The sequence below is a fragment of the Chinchilla lanigera genome, unplaced genomic scaffold (assembly GCF_000276665.1).
Source record: "Chinchilla lanigera isolate Chin_1 unplaced genomic scaffold, ChiLan1.0 scaffold00073, whole genome shotgun sequence".
Classification (NCBI taxonomy): domain Eukaryota; kingdom Metazoa; phylum Chordata; class Mammalia; order Rodentia; family Chinchillidae; genus Chinchilla; species Chinchilla lanigera.
The window spans coordinates 11,046,426-11,070,139 of NW_004955474.1; the positions used below are offsets into that span (position 1 = coordinate 11,046,426).

At 35.9% G+C, this 23,714-nt stretch overlaps 1 protein-coding gene across 4 annotated transcripts in view; it reads left to right on the top strand.

Annotated features, from left to right (window-relative positions):
• Positions 1–20,972, top strand: part of LOC102018719 (phospholipid scramblase 2-like) — a 76,385-nt gene extending 55,413 nt beyond the window's left edge. For 2 of the 4 annotated variants that reach the window (XM_005401434.2, XM_005401433.1), the window contains exons 4-11: positions 2,586–2,612; positions 3,308–3,657; positions 4,972–5,014; positions 8,036–8,256; positions 8,367–8,528; positions 15,484–15,645; positions 18,552–18,572; positions 20,614–20,972. In XM_005401434.2, coding sequence (XP_005401491.1) covers positions 2,586–2,612; positions 3,308–3,657; positions 4,972–5,014; positions 8,036–8,256; positions 8,367–8,528; positions 15,484–15,645; positions 18,552–18,572; positions 20,614–20,643 — 1,016 coding nt within the window. In that variant the 3' untranslated portion in view covers positions 20,644–20,972. The remainder of the gene's footprint in view (positions 1–2,585; positions 2,613–3,307; positions 3,658–4,971; positions 5,015–8,035; positions 8,257–8,366; positions 8,529–15,483; positions 15,646–18,551; positions 18,573–20,613) is intronic. The other 2 variants (XM_005401436.1, XM_005401435.1) reach the window with 2 other exon arrangements.
• The last annotated feature ends 2,742 nt before the right edge of the window (positions 20,973–23,714 follow it).

Genomic DNA, 23,714 nt, shown 5'->3' on the forward strand with positions numbered 1-23,714 from the left:
CTTGTATTTCTGTTGGATTGGTTTCATGGATTCCATTGCTTTCCTATGTTGAGCATTTGTGGTTTCCATCATTTTCCTAAAGTTATCTATTCTTTCATCTGTGTCTACTTTAATATCTTGAGTTTAAGCATCATTTCTTTTTGTACCTGAGAGATTATTTTTTATAGGGTTTTTCACTTGTTTTTTTTCACTTTTCTTGCTATCATTTCAGAAAGTTCCAGTATTTGACTTCCAATTTCCTCTATCTTATTGTGCCATGGGCTTGTCTTGAGTAGGCTTGGGATCCTAGGCTTGCATTTTGCTTCTGTTTCTTTTCATTTTCTATTTTCTAATTTATTTTGTTTTCTGTGTTGGTGCTTGCTGATTTCTTATGGTAGATAGCTTTATCACTAGTTTTGAGGCTTCCCTAAGTGGTTTCTGTTCTTCAGGAATGACTTCTAGATATAGGTGGTTCTTTATAGCTTCCTAACAACCTGCCTTCCCAGTTTGTAATAGATGCAGAGTTAGTATTTAGCTCAGCACCCAGTCCTTTGGTAATGGATTATGCTGATGATTATGATCCCATACAATCACAGTGTTATCCTACAAGGGAGAAAAACTGATTATAATAGGTATGACATCCTGACCAAAGTAGTACACTTAAACCAGGCATGGTGGCTCATGCCTGTAATTCCAATACTCAGGAGGCTGAGGCAAGAGGATGGCTGTGAGTTTGAGTTTGGGCTACAAAGTGAGCTCAAGGCCAGCCTGAACTGCATAGTGAGACCCTGTCTCAAAAACACGTACACAAAAAGTAAAGTAATACAGTTAGTAATAACAATAGTTTCAAGTACAGCTTAGCTACTGACAAATTATGGTAACTGTTAACCCAATACCCTTAACCACAGGTGTACACTCTAAAGTTATGCAACAAAATTAAACATATACCATGTACTTATATGTAATAATTTTCTCCTATAGGGCTAATTTTACCCTTTTGTGGTGGCTGAAAGGGTTAAGATATGTAGGGACAGGATAAACTGATGAATGAGGTAAAATATAGTAGAATCAATGCTGGAGGTCAAGAATGATCACCCTAGTTTTGGGAAACTGGAGCACACAAGAGGGAAAGAATGAAAGAGAAAGTGCAAGGGTAATTACAAAGGGAGGAGACAATGTGTACTCACTTGAAAATATAAATGCAAGAGATAGTGGAGGAAAAAGGGAGTTTCAGAAAAAGAAAATAAAAAAGAAAGGTAAGAAAGATAAACAGGGGGCTGGAGATTTAGCTCAGTGGCACAGCACTTGCCTGGCAAGTGTGAGGTCATGAGTTCGATTCCCGGTACTGGAAAAAGAAAAAAAAGAAAGAAAGGTAAACAGTAAGAAAAGAAGGAAGAAAGAAGAAAAAAGAAAAGAAAAGTAAAAGGAGACCAGAAAAACAAGGAGAAAAAAGAAAACACCTAAAACCAAAAATAACTCCAAATTGCAAAACAAAACAAGATGAAATCTAACGAGACAGGAAAAGAATAGCCAGTCAGACAAACAAAAGAGAACAGAAGTAGTAAACTACCTCTGGTGTTCAGAGTTCTGTTATAGTATCCAATAAGATCCCAGAAATGTGCTGTGTACTCCAAATTTGCCGCAGGATTTCTGCTTGGTGTGGAGCTCATCTTGGCCTCTGGATGTGGGGGCGTGGACTGGTCTTCTGTTGATGGAGTTCTCCAGAGCCCAATTGCTGGCTCCTTGCTGCTGCTTCAGACACTTTGATGTCATTAGTCTCACTGCATACTGCTCATTACTCCTAATGTAGTAAGAATGTGGGTGCACCCACATTCTTCCAGGGTCTACCTGGCTTAGTGTCTTGGTGGTCACTCCACCTGCCAAAGGTGTGCTTCCGTTAACTGCTTCAACCTTTAACTGCTTCTAAAGGTTGACTTGCTACAGTTCAACTTGACTGGACAGTTTTCAAATGTGATAAGGCCTGTGTATATCACCAAAATAGGATTTTTGTGTGAAATGTTCTTTGCTCTTGGTCTTTTCAACTCCTTTGTAGTCTTCAGATCAGATCTCAGCTGAGGGGAATCAGGGAAGCACTTCTTACTCTCTTGCTCTCCCGTTCTGTGTTAGTTACTGTTCAGTTCCTGTGGCAAAACACCTAAGAAACTCAGCTTCAGAGAGAAAGAAATGCTTGGGCTTTTGGCTTCAATGGTTCCAGTTCCTGGTCCACTGCTTCTATTTCTTGGTATTGGGGCAAGACAGAGCACCACAGCAGCAGGAGCATGGTAAAGGAACGTTGCTGTGGTGGTCAGAAGGCAAGAGAGAGAGAGAGAGAGAGAGAGAAGCTAGGTGTAGTGGCACATGCCTGTAATCCCAGCATTTGGGAGGCTGAAGCAGCAGGATCATTGCAAGTTCAAGACCAGCCTGGGCTACAAAGTGAGCTCAAGGCCAGCCTGAACTGCATAGTGAGACCCTGCCTCAAAAAGACAAAAAGTAAATAAATAAATAAACAAACAAACCAATAAAATTACTGCTTTAAATCCAGTGATCTCCCTCATGTATTTTCTCCATCACACTGATATGTACTATTTTGTTTCTTTGTCTTCCAGATTTGACTATGAGCCCAATGATAGAAGGTAACCGTGTTAATAGTTGTAACCCCCAATTCTATAAGAACCATTGGTATATTTATCATTATAAATATTTATTCATTGTACAAGAAATAAATTTGAAAAAGCTACTGAAAAAGCATTAGTGTACAGGTCAATCTGCTATTAGCCTTAGTTTTGAATGGTATATGCATTTTATCAGATTTCTCCCATTTAAGAGTATATGCTGCCTATTTTAAATGTTTCCATTTTCATTAATACATGTTTATGGTACATAATGTTTACCTTTTTTACTTTAAATTTAAATTTTGCATGATTTTCAATGTTAAAATATTGGTGGAACAGTCCTCTTAAATGTATTTCATTCCTATGAAATCACCACTCTGTAAATAAACTTATGAAGCTTAATTGTATTTTCACATTTACAGAGAAATATAAAGCGTACACTTACTAAATTTTTTCTCTACTCTGCTTATTAACCATGAAACATTTTTGACTCATAATATTTTCCTCCCTTGCTTGTCAAATTTGTTTTCCAGGAAACATAGGTTGTTGAATTTTGAAACTAAAATTTCTAAGCTAAATATCATATCAGTTTCTTTAATGGGTAAGAGATGTAGGATAGGAATGCAGCATGAGAGAAAACCCCAAGCAAGCCAAGTTAAGAGGGATACATATTTAATCCCAGTAACACCAGATTTATTTCACTTGTTCTTTTTCAGCGTCTCCAAGAAATACTGACTGCTCCAGTTCCCAGAATGCCGGTGAAGTTCCCCAGCCTGAGGACTCTGGGCCCCAGTCTACACATTTAGGTTCCCAGACTGGCTGCACTGGTCTCAGTGATGCTTATCAAGGTCCCCCTGCTGGTAACCTTGACCCCCAGGGTGCTTACCAGAGTTCCCAAGCTGGCTCCACAGCCCCAGAAGCTAGCTCTCCAGATGCTATCCCAGCCAGTTTTCCTGTCCAAACACAGCCAAAGTGTAATTGTCCAAATCTACTTAGAGAAATACCATGGATGCCAGCACCACTATCTCCACCGAATGGCCCACCCGGACTGGAATATTTGAGTCAGGTAATGTCAAATACATAAAACACTTATAAATGACACAACTGTGCTTCCAATGTACTTAACTAGAATAACACAGGAATAAGTTATCACTATCTGAAGTGGTAGAAGAACATTATCTGCTAACAGATTGCTCTAATTCTTCTAGGTCAAATTCATTTTTTAAGCCAATTGCAAATGTAGGAGACAGTTGTGGTTTTTATTATTTTTATTTCAATTTGTGATAATAGGCAATAGAGAATATTCATTAAGCACCATTATCCAGTTTTTGTCATGAGCACAGTACTATATTATCCTATATATACCTTGCATAAAATCTCTGAATTTAATTATCACCATTTTTCAGACTTTACATATCTCACCCAGGCTCGAAACTCTCAGAGTGAGAATGGATTTTTAATCTGGACTGTGGAACTGAACCCAGTGCTTCCCTCCCAAAACTTAATAGTTTTCTAGAAATTTAAAAGGAATTCATCAGTTAAGCTCAATTAGTGATACCCACTAAACAGTGAATATTTATGTACAAATTGACACATTTTAATAACCAATAAAATGATATATTTATAATATTGCTTTTTTCTTTAGAACATTAAATTTTGTAAATACCAAACATAAGGAGGAGTGAAGACTACTCTTTTGCTATACCAAATGGTAGTGAATTTTTGCATGTGAAGTTTAACATTTATTTGGTGTGAGAAATGAAGTAGATAAAATATGATATAAAGTTCTGTATACCCAATCTGTAAACATATAAGCAAAGTTTTTTTGTTTTTTTTTTTTTTGGTGCCGGGAATCAAACTCAGGACCTGGTGCTTTCCAGGCAGCCACATTTCCACTGAGCTATATTCCTGGCCCAAAGCAAAAGTTTTGTGATATTAACTTGTTTTTAATAAATCAGGTGGCCTTCGGTATACTCTACTGACTTATTTTTTTCACTGAAACAAGATAAAATACAACAATTTTAGCCATAATGATATTCTTTGAAAAATACTTTGAAACACACATTTTCAAAATCAGGATCTCATACAGTACTTAAAGGAAATTATCACCTACTACAATAGAAATCTTTCTAATTGAATAAAAAAAGTTATGAACATTTCTTGAGCCTCTACTAGAAAGCACATTGTTGTATGAATTCCAGTGCAAATTAGTTTTATTGATTTAAATTTTCTTACATTAAGTGAAAATGTTTAATAAATATTTGATCTATTAAAGTGTTAAATTTAATTTTTCACTAAAGCCTAATACAACATTAAATATTGATAATGTTAAGTATTAATAATTGATTATATGAACTCAATTTTCTTTTTCTTTTAATAGGCAGATTTGATTCTGATTCACCAGCAAATTAAAATTCTGGAAAGTACGTACTCAGTGTATTGATGATCCTTTTAGAAAAAAAGAAAATGTTTATACAGACAAGGAAATATTAACCACCAAAAATATAACACTGTAATTCATGTGGGACAGTTAACAAATATCTGTCTTCACAAAAACAAAAAATGTAAACATTATCAGCAATTTATTTCTGAAAATGTGGAGTCAAATTCTAAAATACTTATACCGAGCATGTATTCTCAAAATACTGACATTAGCTTAAAACAAAAACCATCTAAGCTTGCTTTTTCTTTTCTCCCTCTCTGCAAATCATTTAGAATTATTCTATCACTTTACCTGACTTCCACCATTTTTAGCTTTGGATTTCTACTTTGTGGTCATCTTGGAAACAACATAAAACCACATGAACTAGTTTAACTACCTTAGTAAATTTCCAGAGATTGAACTTTTTTATCTTAAAGAGAAAAGAACAAAAACCAAATAACAAAAACAAAGACATAAACAAAACAATGAAAACAATACATGGCTGCTTGGTGCCATTCCTCCCCCATTCCTTCCTTGTATACTTGTTGCTTTTGCTGTGTTCTGTCACCATGAGCTGTAGCCCTCTGCATGTGCCACTCTGCCTTGTAACCTGCCAAGTATGAACTGAAACCTCCATAAACTGTAAACAAAATAAACCTTTCCTTCCTTAATTTTGGGCGTCAGGTATTTTGTTCCAGCAACAAGAGGAAAGTAACCAAGACACTGACATTTTCTCATAGGAGTTCAGATGAACCCTGTAAAATGTTCATTGCATGAGCTGAAGACTACTAGCTCAGTCAGAATGAGAGGCTTTGCAGGATTAGAAGATGGTGGTGGTTTGAAGCCTGGAGATCACCTTTTTATGAGAGCACTACTGCTCCTCTGAGTGAGCCTGTATGTAATTCCAGGTGCAAAAATAACCTTAGGAAGCTGCCAGGGAAATAGATCTGTGTATAGGGGCTGGGGATTTAGCTCAGCAGCAAAGCGCCTCCCTGGCAAGCGCAAGGTCATGAGTTCGGTTCCCGGTACCGGAGAAAAACAAAACAAAAAAAAAGATCTGTGTAGATTTATGAACCATAGTGTCTTTCCTTAGATGTAAGAGTGTAATAAAAACTCTTCTGCTTTGCGGACTATATCTGTTAAAACCATCTTCATCTGTTTGGAAGTTCCTTTCGACTGATGGAAATTAGAACATAAATGGTACAAACTGAGGAAGAGACTTTTGCTTTACAATGGTTATGCATTATATTTACATTATTTATAATATAAATGATTGAGCATGTATAGAGTTGTTGATTTTGTTTAGCTTCTGTAAACTAGCAATTCTTTGGAAACGAGGCCATTATTTGATCATTTGTAATCCAAATATTTGAATATGATTAATTCTATGATAAATGCTATTTATGTCATAAAATCCAAGTAGCCAGGTATCATATATTATACAGCAGATCAAGTATCTCTTTAGATTTATAGACTTTGTAAATGTGAAATATGTGTTTCTTTGTCATGAATTATAAGTAATCTTCAGTTAGTATTATTTAATTCTCCATTTTTTAAAAGAGATGTCCTAAATTTTCTTGTTCCTGTTTCCCCCAAATTTAAAGTCTATACTACTTTTTTCATACTATAAATAGTATAAAGAAGATGAAGGTTACTCAAGATTATATACAATCTGAGCATATAGCACACACTTACATTTTTTTCTCAATTCAAAACAATGTACCCGAAAGACATAAATATGGAATTCTTTGGCTTTGTTTTCACTTTTTAAGTACCCAAAATAAAGTGTAGAGATTACATTACCCATACTGTATTAAAAATGAAGGAGGTGAAATTTCCTCAGATTAAACTTTATGAAATAATCACTTCAATAATAAATACTTTCAAAACCAGTTTATTTTTTTTCCCCAACTATATGATAGGTGTTGAGGTCAAGGGTCATCCTTTTAACTGCCAAGCTCATGTCTGTCTAAATCTCACCAAAGGTGTTTAAGAGAGTTTATGATGACAGGACCCCTGCAGGCCTTCCCTACCAGATTAAAATTTCCTCCATATACATATATGTACAGTGTGGTTTATGCCTCCTTTCTTTTAAGCTCTTGTTATTTTGGTAAGTCAGCTGATAAATTCTAAATCTAGTATCTGAAGGCTATGCACCAAGTTTAAATATTAATTGCTAGGTTCTAGCTGTAAAACTGTAGAGTTTCTAGGTTGTTAGTTACTATGGGAAGCCCTTGGTAAGATATATTTCAGCACTTAGCATCATTCTGTTTCCTCAACAAAGATAAGAGCCCCAGAAAGGTGTGGAGATCTCTTAGGATACCTGTGGCCTGTGTCGTCCATGAGTTGAAGCTGTGATTCCCGGACACCTTCCCCTTGGACTAGCACCCATCTCCCACCTACAACTACAGCTGAGCTCAGTGACAGTGCTCTGGCCCCGATATGATGTTCTGATTACCTTTCCACTTTCGCTCTCTTTCTTGTCATATGTATGCATTGAGAGTAAAACCTTATTACCTTACTCAAACACGGTACAAAAAATAAGACCAAAATATGGTTTCTAAAATACCACAAGCCAATTCATTTAATACAAGATTTCATAGAATATAAACTTAGCCATACTTCCATAACTCTTCCGTAATACATGGACACTGGACCAAAAGTGGGCATTTTAGCACTATACCAGGCACCATGGAGACCATCTACAGCACTACAGAAGTCCTCCGCAGCAAAGCCTTTCTATGTGACAGCCTATGGAATAAGGGAACATGAATTGTTTTTCACAGTTTACATCAGGGCTTAATTTTTCTTACTGGAATAATCTTATTGCCTTATGACTCTCTTTTCTCATGGCCTTTTTTCTGAGTCTAGATCACATCTAAACACCTTTCCTTTTTCTCTTTCTTGGGCTGCTTCCAAATATTATCCAAAGCTCGTACAGCTAGATGTTATAACATATAATATAGGAGAGATTCACTGCTCTAAACAAAATGATGTTTATGAATTCCCTTTATGTTTTTAGTCTTAACAGGCTATGAATGTAATAACAAATATGAAATTAAGAACAATCTTGGACAGAGAGTTTACTTTGCAGCAGAGGATACTTCTTGGGCATGGCGAATTTGCTGTGGAAGAAACAGGCTTTTTACCTTGAAAATTCATGATAATTTGGGCCGAGAAGTCCTAACTGTGGACAGATCACTGAGATGTACCAGTTGTTGTTTCCCAAGTTGCCTTCAGCAGGTCAGTGTACAATTCTCAGGGATGTTTGTAAAGTTCTTCAGGCAGAATTTTTGCTGAGGATATATATTATAATTACGATTGCATTTATTTATGTCCCTTTGCTGTTGTAGATAGAAATCCAAGCTCCTCCTGGTGTTCCAATAGGTTATGTGAGTCAGGAGTGCCACTTCTGTGATAAAAACATTATTGTTCAAAATGAGAAGAGAGAAGATGTACTAAAAATTATTGGCTTTTGTGTTAGTTGGAGATTTTGTACAGATTTTGATTTTGAGGTAAGAAATGTCATGATGTTAATAAGATCTACTTTCCTGATATATGAAGTATATAATTTTGCATAATGTTACAAATACATTAAGTATTTCCCACTGATATTTCAAAGAGAGACGATGTGCTTTAGGGTTAACTTATTTAACTAAGGTTAATAATTTAACTTTATTCAGAGTAATGGTCACTATTCTAATTAAAAATTAGTATTGATTAGGCTAAATGGAAAAATTTTTGAAAGCTCAGCTATGTACATAAATATATAGAAACTAGATGTCTAACACTTACACATCTAAAACTTAAAAATGGTGATTTCTCTATGATGACACTCCATCTTACCAGCACTTAGGAGGTTGAGGCAGGATTATTGCAAATCCAAAACCAGCCTCGACTACATATCAGATTCATTTCAAAGTAAAATTAATTAAAAAATTGAAAACAAAGGAAAAAAATAGAGCAGTAATTTGTTCACCAAATTCTGGTTGCTCAAGTTTATGTATTCTTCCTTCATCTGCATTCCAACTATAGGTACTCTAGGTCATTCAGAAGGTCTGACATCCTTATTTCCCACAAAAAGCCCAATATCTCAAAGCTTTAGTAAAGTTGTGGTGGTTAAGGTGGAGTGTCTACTTGACTGGCTTCGGGATCTGCTCTGGGGAATTTGTGGAGCACACTCTCAGTGTGTCTGTGTGGGTCATGGAAGCATTACCTTGGGGTCTATAAATGCTCCCTCACCACTTCCTATCTGGCACTGTTCCTCCACTCTGCATCCCAGCTGCCATGAACAAAGCATTTTTTCTTCATTACACCCTTCCACCAAGATGTTCTTGTCTTGGATCCAATAATACACCATGTATTAAATTTCCTGTAACTATGAGCCAAATTAAATGTCTCTTCCTTTAAACTGTGGGGGTCATGTATTGTGTTCCTGCAACAAGAAAGATAACTTTTATAGAAAATTCATACTGAGAATAGGGCTAGCTTCAGAGAGAGGCTATGTGAGCTTAAAACAGCATAGGGGTAGGTCTGCCCAACCCTTCTGCAATGGACATCTCCCCACCATGTGTCCCAGATATGGAACATGGAGCTACAAGACTTAATATTTGCCCTACTGGGTTTCATTCAGTATTTCTTTGGTCAAATTCTAACCTCCTAGTCCCCCCTTTTCAAAGGAGAGTATTAACTACCCCCCTTTGTACCTTGGATTATATAATTAGTTTGTGATTTTTAACAGAGATTCACAGCTAAGAGTTTGCCTTGAGTCTCAGAACATAAGTTGACTGCAACTTTTGAAAAAGGCTAGAACTGTTGAGGGTTTGAAAGGCTACTGAATTTCTGGTTGTATGTGGGTATGCAGGATAGTTGGTTTATGTTGGCAGAGTTATGAACTTGGTATTCTATTTAATATGGGATTAAGTATGATTTCATCATATGTATTTGGATATAAGATTGACAGGGGGTAGCATGTGGTGGTTAGGTTGGCTTTAATTGATTGGTTTTAAGGTCTTTCCCCAGGGTATTGATGGAGCACTCTTCTGGGTATTCCTAAGTGGGTCAAATAAACGTGGTCTTAAAGTCTACTTCTAGTATCTTGCACCTTCTTGTCTGGTACTATTCCCATGGTGTGCTTCCTGGCCACCATGAATGAAGCACAATGTTCCTACTTTGCAGCCTATGGACCATATAGTATATCTCCTAAAGCCTTGAGCTAAATTAAACTCCACCTCCTTTAAATCAGAGGTGGCCAATATTCTGTCCCAGCAATGAGAAAGCTGACTAATACAAGGTTAATCCAAAATTAACTTCTTCTACAGTTCTTCCCTAGCTTCAGTTATATATAAATTGTTGCAATGGAAAAGGATAGTATGCGAGTCTGAAAATATAGTATGGAAAATTCCAGAAATGAACAATTTATTAAATTTCAAATCATGTGCCATCCTGAGTTCTGTGATTGAATCTTTTGCCCTAGATTGTTCCTTCTGTCTGAATGTGAGTCATCCCTTTTCCCAGCATAATAGATATGCTGCCGGCTCATGAGGTTAGTCAGTTAGGTAACATTCTTGGTAAAAGTCGGTTTTTGGATCAACTACAGTGATACCTTACCACTAGTGTTCCAATAATCCTTAACACTGAAGCACAAGCCTTACCTGAAGTACTTCCTTTCACCTTATCACACAGGCATTATATAGTGTCATATCATCAGAAAAACTCTGAGTACAGTACAATAGATACTTTGAGAGAGTAGTATAGTATATGCAATTTCTCTGGTTAATGGTTAGTAATTTTTCCTGGTCTTTTTCTGTGCTTATTTATACATTAAACCTTGTCAAAGGTATGTATTTATAGAAAAAAGCATAGAGTTCAATACTATATGCAGTTTCAGGCCCCCACCAGAGATGGAAGGATGTGGGAGAACTACCCAATTATTCTTCTCTGTCTTCTGTGCTTTATCTTTGTATTGTTAGTGCATTTTAATGAATATATCTATTTACTACATAGAAGAATCTTGTTATGAAGTTTTCTAATAGATGCCCCAATCTAGTAAACCCCACAGTTTTAGTTGTAAATATCTAAAGATAGGAATATTTTATAACTTAATCTTTATATCTTGTTTCTCCTGAAAAATCATACAATCTGATAAATTGTACCCACCTTTCCACAGAAGAAAAAGAAATATCCTAAAGCTGAGTAAAGCTACCTTTTTGGAAAGATATAGGTATTATGGCAATCTCTCCACATCTTCCTGAGGTTTTTTTCACTATCCAGCTTTATTCTATCACATCATCTACCTGTTTACCCTTTATATGAACTTTGATTTTTCTGTTAGAATCTGGCTATATGCAGATGAATACTTCCCCTTATAGATGACATATTTTAAAAGAGATAGTTTTAAGAAAATACATGTGGTGTACAGAGTAATATGTATGTGTATACACTCTGAAGGTGTGTACAATTCTGCATGTAGGGAAAGGCATACCTGTCTTAAATCTGGAAAAGTTTAAAAATCAGTTACTGTCCTTAGTTACTTTTCTGTCATTGCTGAGACAAAATACCTGACACCTAAAATTAAGGAAGAAAAAGTTTATTTAGCTTACAGTTTGTGGAGGTTTCAGTCCATACTCAGCTGGCTCCAAGGCAGAGTGGCACATGGCAGAGGGCAACTGTTCATGGCAGTGTAAAACAACAAAGCAACAAGAGCAAAAGGCAGTAGTGGCAGGAAGCAGCCTCTTTCTCTCCCTTACATATGCAAACTATCCACTCCAGGGCAAGTGTACTCACACCCATAACCCCAGCATTGGACCATTGATCAATCATAAACTCTAAAAGCCAGTCCCATGACTGCATGAGGATCTAGGGGGACAGCCAGACATAAACCATGATAGTTACTTTCAATATTTGAAGAAAATAATACTCCTTTGAAGAAGAATATTATCAGAAATTTAGATGACATGATTTATTTTTAGGAAATAAGCAAAAGCTTTGGGAAAGATTTTGTATTTAATGTTTAGAAATTAATTCCCATCTAGCAAACTTTTGCAGTGTATGTCTTAGCATCCTTTATGATTTAGATCTGAACTGTCCTCGAAATACCCCACATGTTAAGATGTTGGGCTTTCTGAAGATGACAGGGTTACGGGGGTCCCATAGCCATCAGTTAATGAATTCATTGATGCATTCATAGCTGAATGTGCCCCTAGGATGTGGGGCCCAGTGAGAAGAGGTGGCTCACTAGAATCATGCTTAAAGAGGCTATCTCCTTCGGTCTCCCTACTGTGTGCTTCCTTGCTGCCATGGATTAGGCAGCTTTCCTCTGCCTTTCCTCTTTCCTGCTTTGCCATTTCTGCTTTGGAGCCAACTGGTTATAGACTGAACCCTCTGTAACTATGAGTCAAGATAAATCTCCCCTTCTTTAAGCTCTTTGTGGCGGGGTTGTCCCAGAGACAAGAAAGGTAAGAAATACAGCATCATCTATCTGTAGTGATATCATTTCTTTCTTCTGCATGTAGAATGATATTACCTAGGCACCATATCTGACAGTCCTGAGAAGGTTTCATGACTCATTTTGTGCAGCATTTATGATGGAAAGGTTGACATTTTAAAACACAAATTATCACTATGATGCACTCTACTCATGGACATGGGAACTTCTAGTAAAAGAAGATGTGAAACCCTCAACCACAGCAAAAGTGGGCTCTAAAGGGAGAATTTAAGAGATATTTCAGTGTACCAGGGGGACTTATTCATTCATTTGATCTCAGCTGAAGAGGAAAGAAAATCTGGAAATAATTATCATGCTTGATCACTCTGATGTCACATATCTGAGAACCTAAATAATGATATTATTGACCAAGTTAAGAATTTTAGGGGTAAGCAATTGATATAGGGAAGGAATTTGTAATTCAGTCATATTGGATCCTAGTCATGTAATAAGAAATTTATGGAATTTTCTTATGTATAATAGTTGTGAGATAATTTCCTAAGGATGAATAAGAGGAAGCCAAGTAGGCCTTCAATCTGTATCTGTAAGTGAGTCTTTCTCCTTTCAGGGATTTTAGTAAGGAAAAAACTTTGCCCATTTGAAATTGATATCCCAAAGCAGTCCTGTATTTATGCTTGAAGTTTGTATTCATATCTTTGTTATTAGGGTTAAAATTTTAATAATTGCAACATCTTTACATGATATGAATATACTAAGTGTTATATAAGTGCTTTATTTGGAAATAAAATATCAATAACCATTTTAAAAGTCATATATTATATTTCATTATATTCTTTTGATATATACCTAGGTTATATGTGCTACTGCTTTGTTTCTTCTTTTTTTTTTTTTTTTTGTTTTATTTTTGTTCTTTTTTCTGGTGCCAGGAATCAAACTCATGACCTTGCACTGGCCAGGCAGGCTCTGTGTTGCTGAGCTAAATCCCCAGCCCCTACTGCTTTGTTTCAATATTTATATTTATATATAAACTGAACTGATTCTAAAGACTTTTTAGAATATTATTTATCAGCTCTTGGTATTGAATCATTTCATTTATAAATTAATAAATTTAACAGTAAGTGCTAGGGATGTCCTTCAGTAGTAGAATGTGTATGGTCCTAGGTCCATAATAATTTCCATTATTGCAAAAAATATTAACATTAATAAATTATCAATTTATTATTTCCAGAGGTTAAAATTTTATGATAAGGCCATCACACTTTTAAATGTTATTAAGAATGCAGCTAAAACATTTCTAGTTTTGATGAATTTTGAGTGCAGTTCATTATTTACATTTCTGATCCTTGACAAAAAAATTTACATTTTCTCCTTCTGGAAAAATATTTGGCAAACTTTTACTTATTACAGTAGTGATCAGAAAATTAACTATCAATATTTCTACCAACGTAATGTTGGGTTCATGATGGTGAGCAATTTATTACCTGAAATTTTCATTTTAAAAACTATACAAAAATTAAAATTTTAAATGTAAAGTTTCCATTAATACTTTTAAGATTTTAATTGTCAGCAATTTCAGATAACATGCTGACATGTGTAAGAGAGGATTTGTATTAGTGTAGTTTACCATGATACTGTCACATGTCACATAACCATTGAAACTCACTGGTTTAAAGCAAGAAGCCTTTATACTCATGTGTAAGAGCCTGCAGGTCTACTTTATTTCAGAGGGTACCCCTAGGCATAGTTAGATGGCTCAGACTTAGACTGCAGACGGGCCTCCAGTCTCACCTGAGTGTGCGTATTCTAGGATTATAACAACAGCAACTAATTAGGAGATAATTTTCTAGTAGTTTTCCACTAGGCAGCAAGAGCCACATCAATAAAATTGGCCATGTTGAAGAACAGTATTCATGTCACTTGCTTTTACCTTTGACAAGTCATGTGACCACATCCAGTCTTGAATGAGCAGAAAGTATACTGGGCCTACAATATCATAGGGGATTAAGTGAATATTTGATAGGTAGTAATCCATGTCATTACAAATTCATATTAGAAATATATTTCAGAGTTTTTAAGATCTTATTATATATGTCCTTCCAAATGAAATGAGTCAGAATTTTGTTTCCTGACATTTATTCAGTGCTCCCCAGGCTAACAGAGGTGTTACTAGCATATGCGTTACCTTGTGCACATTTGACAAGGATACACCTCCTCCACACTTAACACAATGCTATGTGCACTTAGCATGATGATGTTGGCTATGCTCAATCCCTGCCTGACCAATTGAAGCAAGGCCTTAGTGTGTGTACAGTCTGTTCTGCTCTGTATAATGGCCCTGAACTCTTCTCTGTCAGAACTACAAAGCCCAAAACATTTTGTCTTGGGACTGTGTTTCGGACACCTTTGTTCATACATCTTTCTTTTTTTACTATTTCAACCCATTAGATAGCCAGGTTTTCCCAACCACTGACCCAGAAACATCAAGTTGTTTATTGGTTATTTCCTTTGCTAAAAACTGATGATATTCTTTTTTATGCTCTTAGTTTCCCTCTGGCAGTTAGTGTAGTGTTCCCTCCATCCACTTGAAACTTGCCATGTATGTAAGCTCTCTATACTTCTTCTAAATAGAAATATAATAAATATTTTGTCTATTATCTTTCTGGTGGCTTCTAGAAACTTTATCAAAGAAATATTGTAAATTTACCTTTTGCTTCTTAGATTTTGCTTTGAATCATTTAAAATAATTTGTTAAAAAATAATAAAATTTTAAAATTATATAGATAAATAAAATAATTTAGTATTGTCTATTTTAGTGTAAAATAGAAAATGTTAACTATTTCAGCAAAACTAATTTCACTAATTTCAGCAAAACTAATTCCATATATATATGGAATAAGAATTGCTGGTCATAGTTACATATGGGCATAATTTTAAAACTATGTTTTTAAATTTTATTTTAACATTGAAAGTAGATTTAATATAACTTTTCTAGACATCTTTCAGACTTTATTTTTCTAATATAGGTTACATCATTTGATGAAAAATCTGTAGTTGGCAAGATTTCCAAGCACTGGTCTGGCTATATTCAAGAACTCTTCACAAAATCTGATAACTTTAGTATCAAGTTTCATGTTGACCTTGACGTGAAAACGAAGGCACTGGTGCTCTGTGCGTGTCTCTTCATTGTAAGTCCATTGTTACACATCTCGCTTCATAGAGAGTTTTTCTAGAGCCATTTTGAAAAGATTCAGCAAGCTATGCATTCTAAAGTGACCCTCTGAAATGATTGTTTTATAGAATGATTCCCTTTTATTCCTTGTTCTGAAATTCCATTTGCTGTTGATGCTCCAGATTTAGATACCCAGTTTCTGCTTGGAGTCTGTATTTTCACAAGGCAAGAAGACTTTATCTTTTTGTGCAGAATTCCTTCTCCTAAAACATTTATTTTAAAACACAACAGTAATATCTGGGGAAAAATTTTGAGTCTGAGCTTAAGTGAAAAGAAAAAAAAAAAAGAAACATATTTTGTTCTGATTTACCATTAAATCTACTGTAGAACTACAACAGGAGTATATATACATCAAGCCTCCAGGTCTGTAGGTTTATAGGAAATAAGTTGAAACAGTGATTGAAAACTTTTAAAAACCCAAGTGCCAAAAAAGAATGAAATCATGTCTTTTCCAGGAAAATCTCATTCCAGGAACGAGATACCACTGTGCTTAGTGAGATAAGCCAGATTGAGAAAGTCAGGTGTCCTATGATTTCTTTCATTTGGAAAAGGGAGGGAGAAAGAAAGGAAGGGTGAGAGGGAGCTGGGGAAGGAGAGGAGAGGGATGAGGGAAAGGAAGAGGGAAGAGAGGAGAGAGAAAGAGGCGAGAGGAGGAGAGGAGAAAGGAGGGGAGGGGAGGGGAAGAGAGGAGAGGAAAATAAGGGGAAGAAGGGAAGATGAGAAAAAGTGGAAGGAAGGGGTGCAAGGGAGAAGAAAGTGATCAAAGAATATTACATGCAAGTGCAAATATGCCAGAATGAAACCCACTAGACTGCATAACATATGCACTAATAAAAATAAAACCTTGAGCTATATCCCAGTTCAACTAAATCAGAAGATAAATGAGAAAGTTGTGTAGCAGAAGTCGATTCCAGTTTGCAGCCAAAGTTGAGAATTACAGGAACGGCAATGGTGCTCAACATTAACTGCACAGTAGAAATACTTGGGTAACTTCACACGCACACACACACACACACACACACACACACACCAGAATCTATTATACCGAGTCCCTGCAGGTGGGTACCAGCCTTAAATCAGGGCAGAGGTCATAGGTGATCGCACTGTTCAGCCAAGTCTGAAACACTAGAGGAGTATGTTAAGCACCGATTTGTGGGTGTAATCAAAACATAAAAATACACAAGAAAAAGAACCCAGTCCCTTCAATAAATAAGCTGCAAGGAAAATAAAAGTGCAAAGTAAAATGAAGTGAGAGACTTAGGAAGACAAATAGCAAACAATGTTTGCATAACAAATTTGCTTTAAAATTGATTTATGAAACATTCCGGAAAATTTGAACGGTGACTTACTATTTGATGGGTTGGAAGGAATTATTAGGGGTTTTAACTAAGATGAAATTATATAAAAATAAGATACTCCATATGTTTTAGGGACATGTACTAAATTCTTTTTGTATACTACAGCTTAATGTCAAGTGTTTGCTTTTTGAATAATGGTAATGAGAAAAGATGGATGAATCAGCCAGGAGTGGTGGCACATGCCTGTAATCCCAGCACTTGGGAGGCTGAGGCAGGAGGATCCTTGCAAATTCAAGACCAGCCTGGGCTACAAAGTGAGCTCAAGGCCAGCCTGAACTGCAAAAGGAGACCCTGTCTCAAAAAGACAAAAAAAGATGGATGAACCTAGGGAGTGAGGTAATGGATGAACAACAATTGGTCATATTAAAAACTATGGAAGGTGCGTGATGGGAAATGGGTTTGATAGAAGTGGAGGACTGTTCAGAAATGACTGTGGTCTTCTTTCAAGAACCTTTAAGGATAGAGCGAGAAAAGAGAAATACGTTCTCACGTGCTATTGCACAGTCCAGTAACTATACATAACAACAATGAACTTTGTGTTTGAAAAAAAGAACAAAAAAATCTCTAATATTTTCACAACAAAGACATTATAAGCATTTAAGGTGATAAATATGCTCAACTGATTCAAACACTGCACAGTGTGTATGCATGTATTGCAATACCCATGAAATGTATGTGATTTTTATGTGTCAATTCAAACTAATTTCAAAAGCACTTTTAAAGATGAGGCAACTTTTGTAGACATGATTTTGCTCATTGAAAATTATTGAATTAAATGGTTGGTTTGGATCTAGGTAAAATAAAGTAGGTATAAACCCAAACTTTAGAAAGATAAATCCTGGTGAGCATGTGGGAAATGGATTGGAGAAAGGTAAAATTGCAATAGTACAGTGCAAGTGATTGGCAAAAGTGTTGAATTATCACTGTGGGAAGGATAACAAACACAATAGATTTGAGAAAAATAAAATCGATAGGCTTTAATAGAACTCAGTAAAGGAAGGTTCTAGTTAAACAGCAATGGAGTGAGTCAAGTTGGGGCATAGTGGAGAAGTTTATAAGAGAATTGATAATCCTGAATCAAACAAGCGCTCTCTGTACTGTATTCTTCCTCTGACATGGGTGTCATTATCCTGAAAAATTACCTAAACTTGTAAATGGACTTCTGGTCACTGGAGAAGTTATATAACTGGAGAAGAACCACAAAAAAGTGAAGAAGAAAAAATTAAAAAGATACTAAAGCAATATTAGAGCAATTGCCAAGCAATTAAATAAATTAAGTAGAGGTATCAACAGATAAGTAAAACTAAAGAATTTCAACGCTTTTAAACTGGAAAGGTGAAGAAAGAGTTTGTATAGATTTTCCCCAGGTTTCCATATTTAATAGTTTGTGTAGCTGCAATGTTACTTTGTGTGATCTGTTCTCTTAGCTTTCTCTACCCGAGAATTGAGGAAATTTTCTGTCGTGTTGCTAAAAACTCATTTCTGTATTTTTGTCTTTATTTAGGACTTCATATATTTTGAAAATGTGAGTATAAGAAACAAAAAATAGGAATGTAATTGTGGATTCATAACAGCCTCAGAAAATCTGAAGTCTACACTTTGAGCTATGTATAAGTCAAACAGTGATTTTATTTTCTTTGAGATCATTCACTCTTTGTGAATGGAACTGTGATGCCTGTAGCTTTGGCTGTACAATTTTGCTTTCAAATTGTGGAGATTATGTCTGCAGTATATACACATTTTTGCATATTTACTGTGAATTTGGAAAAAGGGTACAGTAGATTTTACATTTATTAATGAACTTTCCTATAAAAACTGGTGAGAATTATAATCTGTGGCTTATTTTTAATTTTAGTGCCAAAATTAAAGCCTCACTAAAGATAAATATAAAAACAAACTACTCTATGAAATTTATTTATAATTTATTTCATACAAGAGGCTTTTTCCATTTTGAAAATACCATGTGTTAAAAAGATTGTAAATAGCCAGCTTTTATTTCCTTTGCCAGTATGGTCTAATATTTTTCAATAGAGACATTTTTAAGTAAAAGTAAAGTGTTTTCTCTCTTTGGGAATTCACACTACATTTAAATATTCCCATTAAATAATCTACTATTATAAGTATTATTGTGATACTGAATAAAAAAAACAAACAGCCAATTTTAAAAGATTTTCAGTGAACAAAGGAATGATGACTCCCTCCTGAAGAAATTCTCGTTTTAAAAACTTGCTTTCTTATTATGGATATAATATTTGAAGCTATTACTTACACATGAAATGTTTAGCTTCTATAATCTAATAGTCTTGGAAAAGAAACTCCTTTTTACAATTTTTTGATTTTATTTTAAAGAAAAGAAAAAACAATAAAAACAATGGTATAAAATTTCAGAACAAGATTGTAGGAAAGTGACAATGGTTAATACATTGTGTGTTGTTATCTTCAAAGTAGTTGCTCATATTACAAGATACAGGCATGAAAATTGATCAAGCAATATAGGCACATACCTTTCCTTTCACTGAGCTAATAGCAATTAGTAGTATAACTATCTTAATTATCTTGTGTGTGTATATATATATATTTTTTTTTTTCCCTTCCTTCTTTTCTCCTTTTCCCTACTCCAGTTTCTCTTTCCTTTCGAAGTTTCTTCCCATTTCACAATATCTATTGTACCTTTTGGATCTTTTTTACTCTTTGAGCCTCTCACACTCGGAAGACAATATGATGTTTACACATGTGAGACTGATTTATTTCACTTATAAGTATGGTCTCCAGGTGTATTCATTTACCTACAAATGTCTCAAATTCATCTTTCTTTATAGCTGAGTAGTATTCCATTGCATAAAATACTACATCTTTTTTTACCCATTCCTCTGTTGATGGGCAGTGGGGTTGTTTCCAAGATTTATCTGTGATAAATTGTGCTGCTATAAACATGGGTGCACATATATCACTGTGGTATGATGTTTTCATTATTCTGGAAAAATACCCACAAGGGGAACAGCTGGGTGGAATGGGATCTCTAATCCTAGTTTTTTGAGTAATCTCCACACTGGAGCAGCTGAGGGGAAAAAAGAACTCTTCACTGTTGATGGGAACTAAAACTTGTGTGACCAGTATGGAAAATAAACTCTTGTGGGAGACTCTCATCCTCAGCAGAACTCCAATAGCCACTATTCTTATCATAGGTGTGAAGGCTAACAGCACTTCACAACCCCAGTAAAGCCCAGAGGCAGTTAAGGGGAACACTTGTAGGACAGGAGCAGTGGAGGAGAAGCCAAGTCTCACGACTTCCCAGCAGTTCAAACAACTCATCAGGTGCCACATTCCAAAGATGAAATGGAACCACAAGCCTTACCTGTGCTTTACTCTAGGAAAGAAACACGCCAAGTAAAGCAGAGGTTCTGGCATAACTGGATCTCAAGCCATTAGCTAAGCCAGTTAGAAAACGGGAGTCATTCCAAACTGGCTGACAGTGGCAAAATCAGCACAATATGGACTTAGAAGCAGTGACATCTCTGCGATAGCTATGTTTTAACTTCCATTTCTTCTCTCTTTTCCCCATGTAGAACCGTATACCTTTCCTTAGGTGGCTGTAAACTACAGCTGATCCACAGTGTCTTCTTTACTTCAACTCTGCAAAGAAGATTTATGCAGAAACCCGCACAGTATCATCAGAGCCCATTTGAATTCCAGTACAAGGCAAACACCTAGTTCAGAATTCACATTGATGAAAACTATCCGACATAGAAAATCAACTTTTAAATGAAGATTAATCCCAGTAACTGAAGCATGTGGTTTAATTTGTAATTTCAGTGGGAGTGGTGGTTTATGACATGGTTTGAGAGTGTCCCCTGACTAAGGGGGAAGGGTGGAAAGGAAGCATTATGATGGTACTGGAATTACATTCTGATTTTTGAGAAGAGAATTCTGTAGAGATGGTCTGTGTCATCCTTTTTAGTCCTTATTTACTCTTTTGGTTTCTCACACAACAGAAACAATGCAGTTTTTTGTTTTTTTTTTTTTTTGTCTTTTTTTTGAGACAGGGTCTCACTATGCAGTTCAGGCTGGACTTGAGCTCACTTTGTAGCCCAGGCTCATTTTGAACTCACAATGATCCTCCTGCCTCAGCCTCCTGAGGGCTGAGATTACAGGCGTATGTCACCACACCCAGCTGCAACACAGTATTAAAACACTCATTGTCCAATTTATTTCACTTAGAAGTATGATCTCAAGGTGCATCCATTTACCTAAAAATGTCTGAAGTTTATTTTTCTCTATGACAGAGTAGTACTTCATTGTATTAAAAAAAAAAATCACATTTTCTTTATCCATTCATCTGTTGATGAGGATCTAGGCTGTTTCTAAGATTTAGCTATTACAAATTGTGCTGCTATAAACAATGATACACATATACACATGTATCACTGTGGTGTGATGCTTTAACTCTTTTGAGAAGATACCAAAAGGGGGAAAGGCTGAGTCAATCAGAATCTCTAGTTTCAGTTTTCTGAGGAATCTCCATACTGATTTCCACTGTGGTTGGCCCAATTTACACTCTCACTAACAGTGGAGGAGGGCTCCTTTTTCCCCACAGCCTAGGCAGCTTATTTTATGGTTGACTTCTTGATTAGTCATTCTTCCTGGAGATGGAATCTCAGCATTGTTTTAATTTGTATGTCTCTAATGACCAGCAATGTTGAATTTTTTTTCATATATTTATTTGCTGTTTGTACTTCTTCCTCTGAGAAGTATCTGTTCATTACAGATGCCCATATTTTGATGCACCTCACATATTTCATGTTGGGTTTTAGATTTCAACATATAAATTGAGAAGGCATATTTATTCTTGTCTTTCCTACCTATAAAACATGATCATTCCTGACATATGGTCCCAAACATCTTAACTCACTTCAGCATCAACTATGAAGTGCAAGGTCTCATCTAAGTATCATATATAATAGATACGGGTAAGATTTAAGATATGATTCATTCTGAAGAAAATTCCACTCCAACTGTGAGCCTATGAAATCAAGTAAGTTCTGTGTTTCTAAAATGTAGTCATAGGAAAAGCTGAGGGTAGGCATTCCCATCCTAAAATGGGATATAAGAAGATGTAAAAGGTTAACAGCTCCCCAGTTAGTACAAGGGCAACAAGGCAAACACTAAGTCTGGAGGTTGAGAATAATCTTCTCTGGCTATATGTCCTCTCTGCCGGACACACTGGGCAGAGGCTTCGCTTCTAAGATTCCAGATAACCAGCCACAGGTGGTCAGCCCAGGGACACTGCACCAGAATTAAAGAACAGAGATTTGAGTTACTGCTAGGCTGCAAATTCCAGGTTCCCATGGTTTCCCTGAGCTCCATTTTGGAAGAAATTCTTCCCTCAGAGACCTGGCACTCTGGGTTTATGATAAAAGTAGTAGCCAGAGAAGTCTCTAAATGAAGTCAGAATAATTCTTCACTGTTTTTAAAATAGCACCTGCCTTTTTTATGATCATACTGATCATATCAAAGATTCCTTTGGTCATGTCCTTGGTATTCTCTCCAGTTACAAAATTTCATGCATTTTTCATAAGCTGGGAATTTTTCCAACTCTAAAGTTCTGCCTTGCTTTTGATTGTAATTTCCATCTTTAATTTGTTTCCCTCTTCACATATTTTTCCTATACATAGTCCCAAGAAGCCAGGCATATCCTCTAACTTTGCTTAGATTTTATTCACAGAATATCCTAGCAGACCTTTCCAACTTTCTCCCATAAGCAAAGACTTCTGAATCATATGGTCAGTTAGACACAGCAATGACCCTATTTCTCAGAACCAATTTTCTGGTTTTAGCAATCCCTTTGCTGGTACAAAATGCTAGACACCAATGTTTGAGGGAAGAGGCTCAATTTTCCTCATATTTTCAGAATTTCAGTTCATGGTCAGCTGGCTCCAAAGCAGAAAGGATATTATGATGGCAGAAGGATATTGTGAGAAATTGGGTTTATGGAAGGAGTTTGGAAAGGTCTGCTGAGATAGGCTAGAGAATGCTACAAGCAGAGAACAACTGAACAATTCTGACTGGGGCTTGAAGACCAGAATATAGACAGAAATTGGTACAGTGAAGGCCAGGCTCACGAGGTTTAATATCAGAAAGAGGACTCCCATTGGGAATCAGGTTAATAGCTATTTGTATTCCATTCTGGCAAAGAAAATGTCTGCATTTTGAGCATGTCTTAAGACTTTGTATAAGGATAAATTTGAAAGTGGTAGACCAATAATCTTTTGGAAAAATGTCAAGGGTGCTCAACAGCAGGGCTTAGCATGGATGGTTTACTGCTGGATACTTTTATCCAGGTACACAGAGTCAAGAGTAAAAAGAAGTACTAAGTGACTTTAAAATGTGTGGTTTAGCCAGAGAGGAAGTGCATGTATTGCTGGAATGAAGAATAGCATGATTGCTGAAGAGATTAACAATATTAAAAGATAAAAAATACTTTTAACTGGTACAAAAATAAAGATGACTTGAGGGCGTCTCAGGAATTAGCAATACCTGACATATTGTAGGCTCAAAAGTATAAATGTGTAAGTCTTTCATTTGTGGAGAGAGGCCCTGGGCCCCTTCCTGGAGAAAGCTATATAGGAAATTATTTCCCCAGGATTCCTTTCAATATGCTCAGGCATCC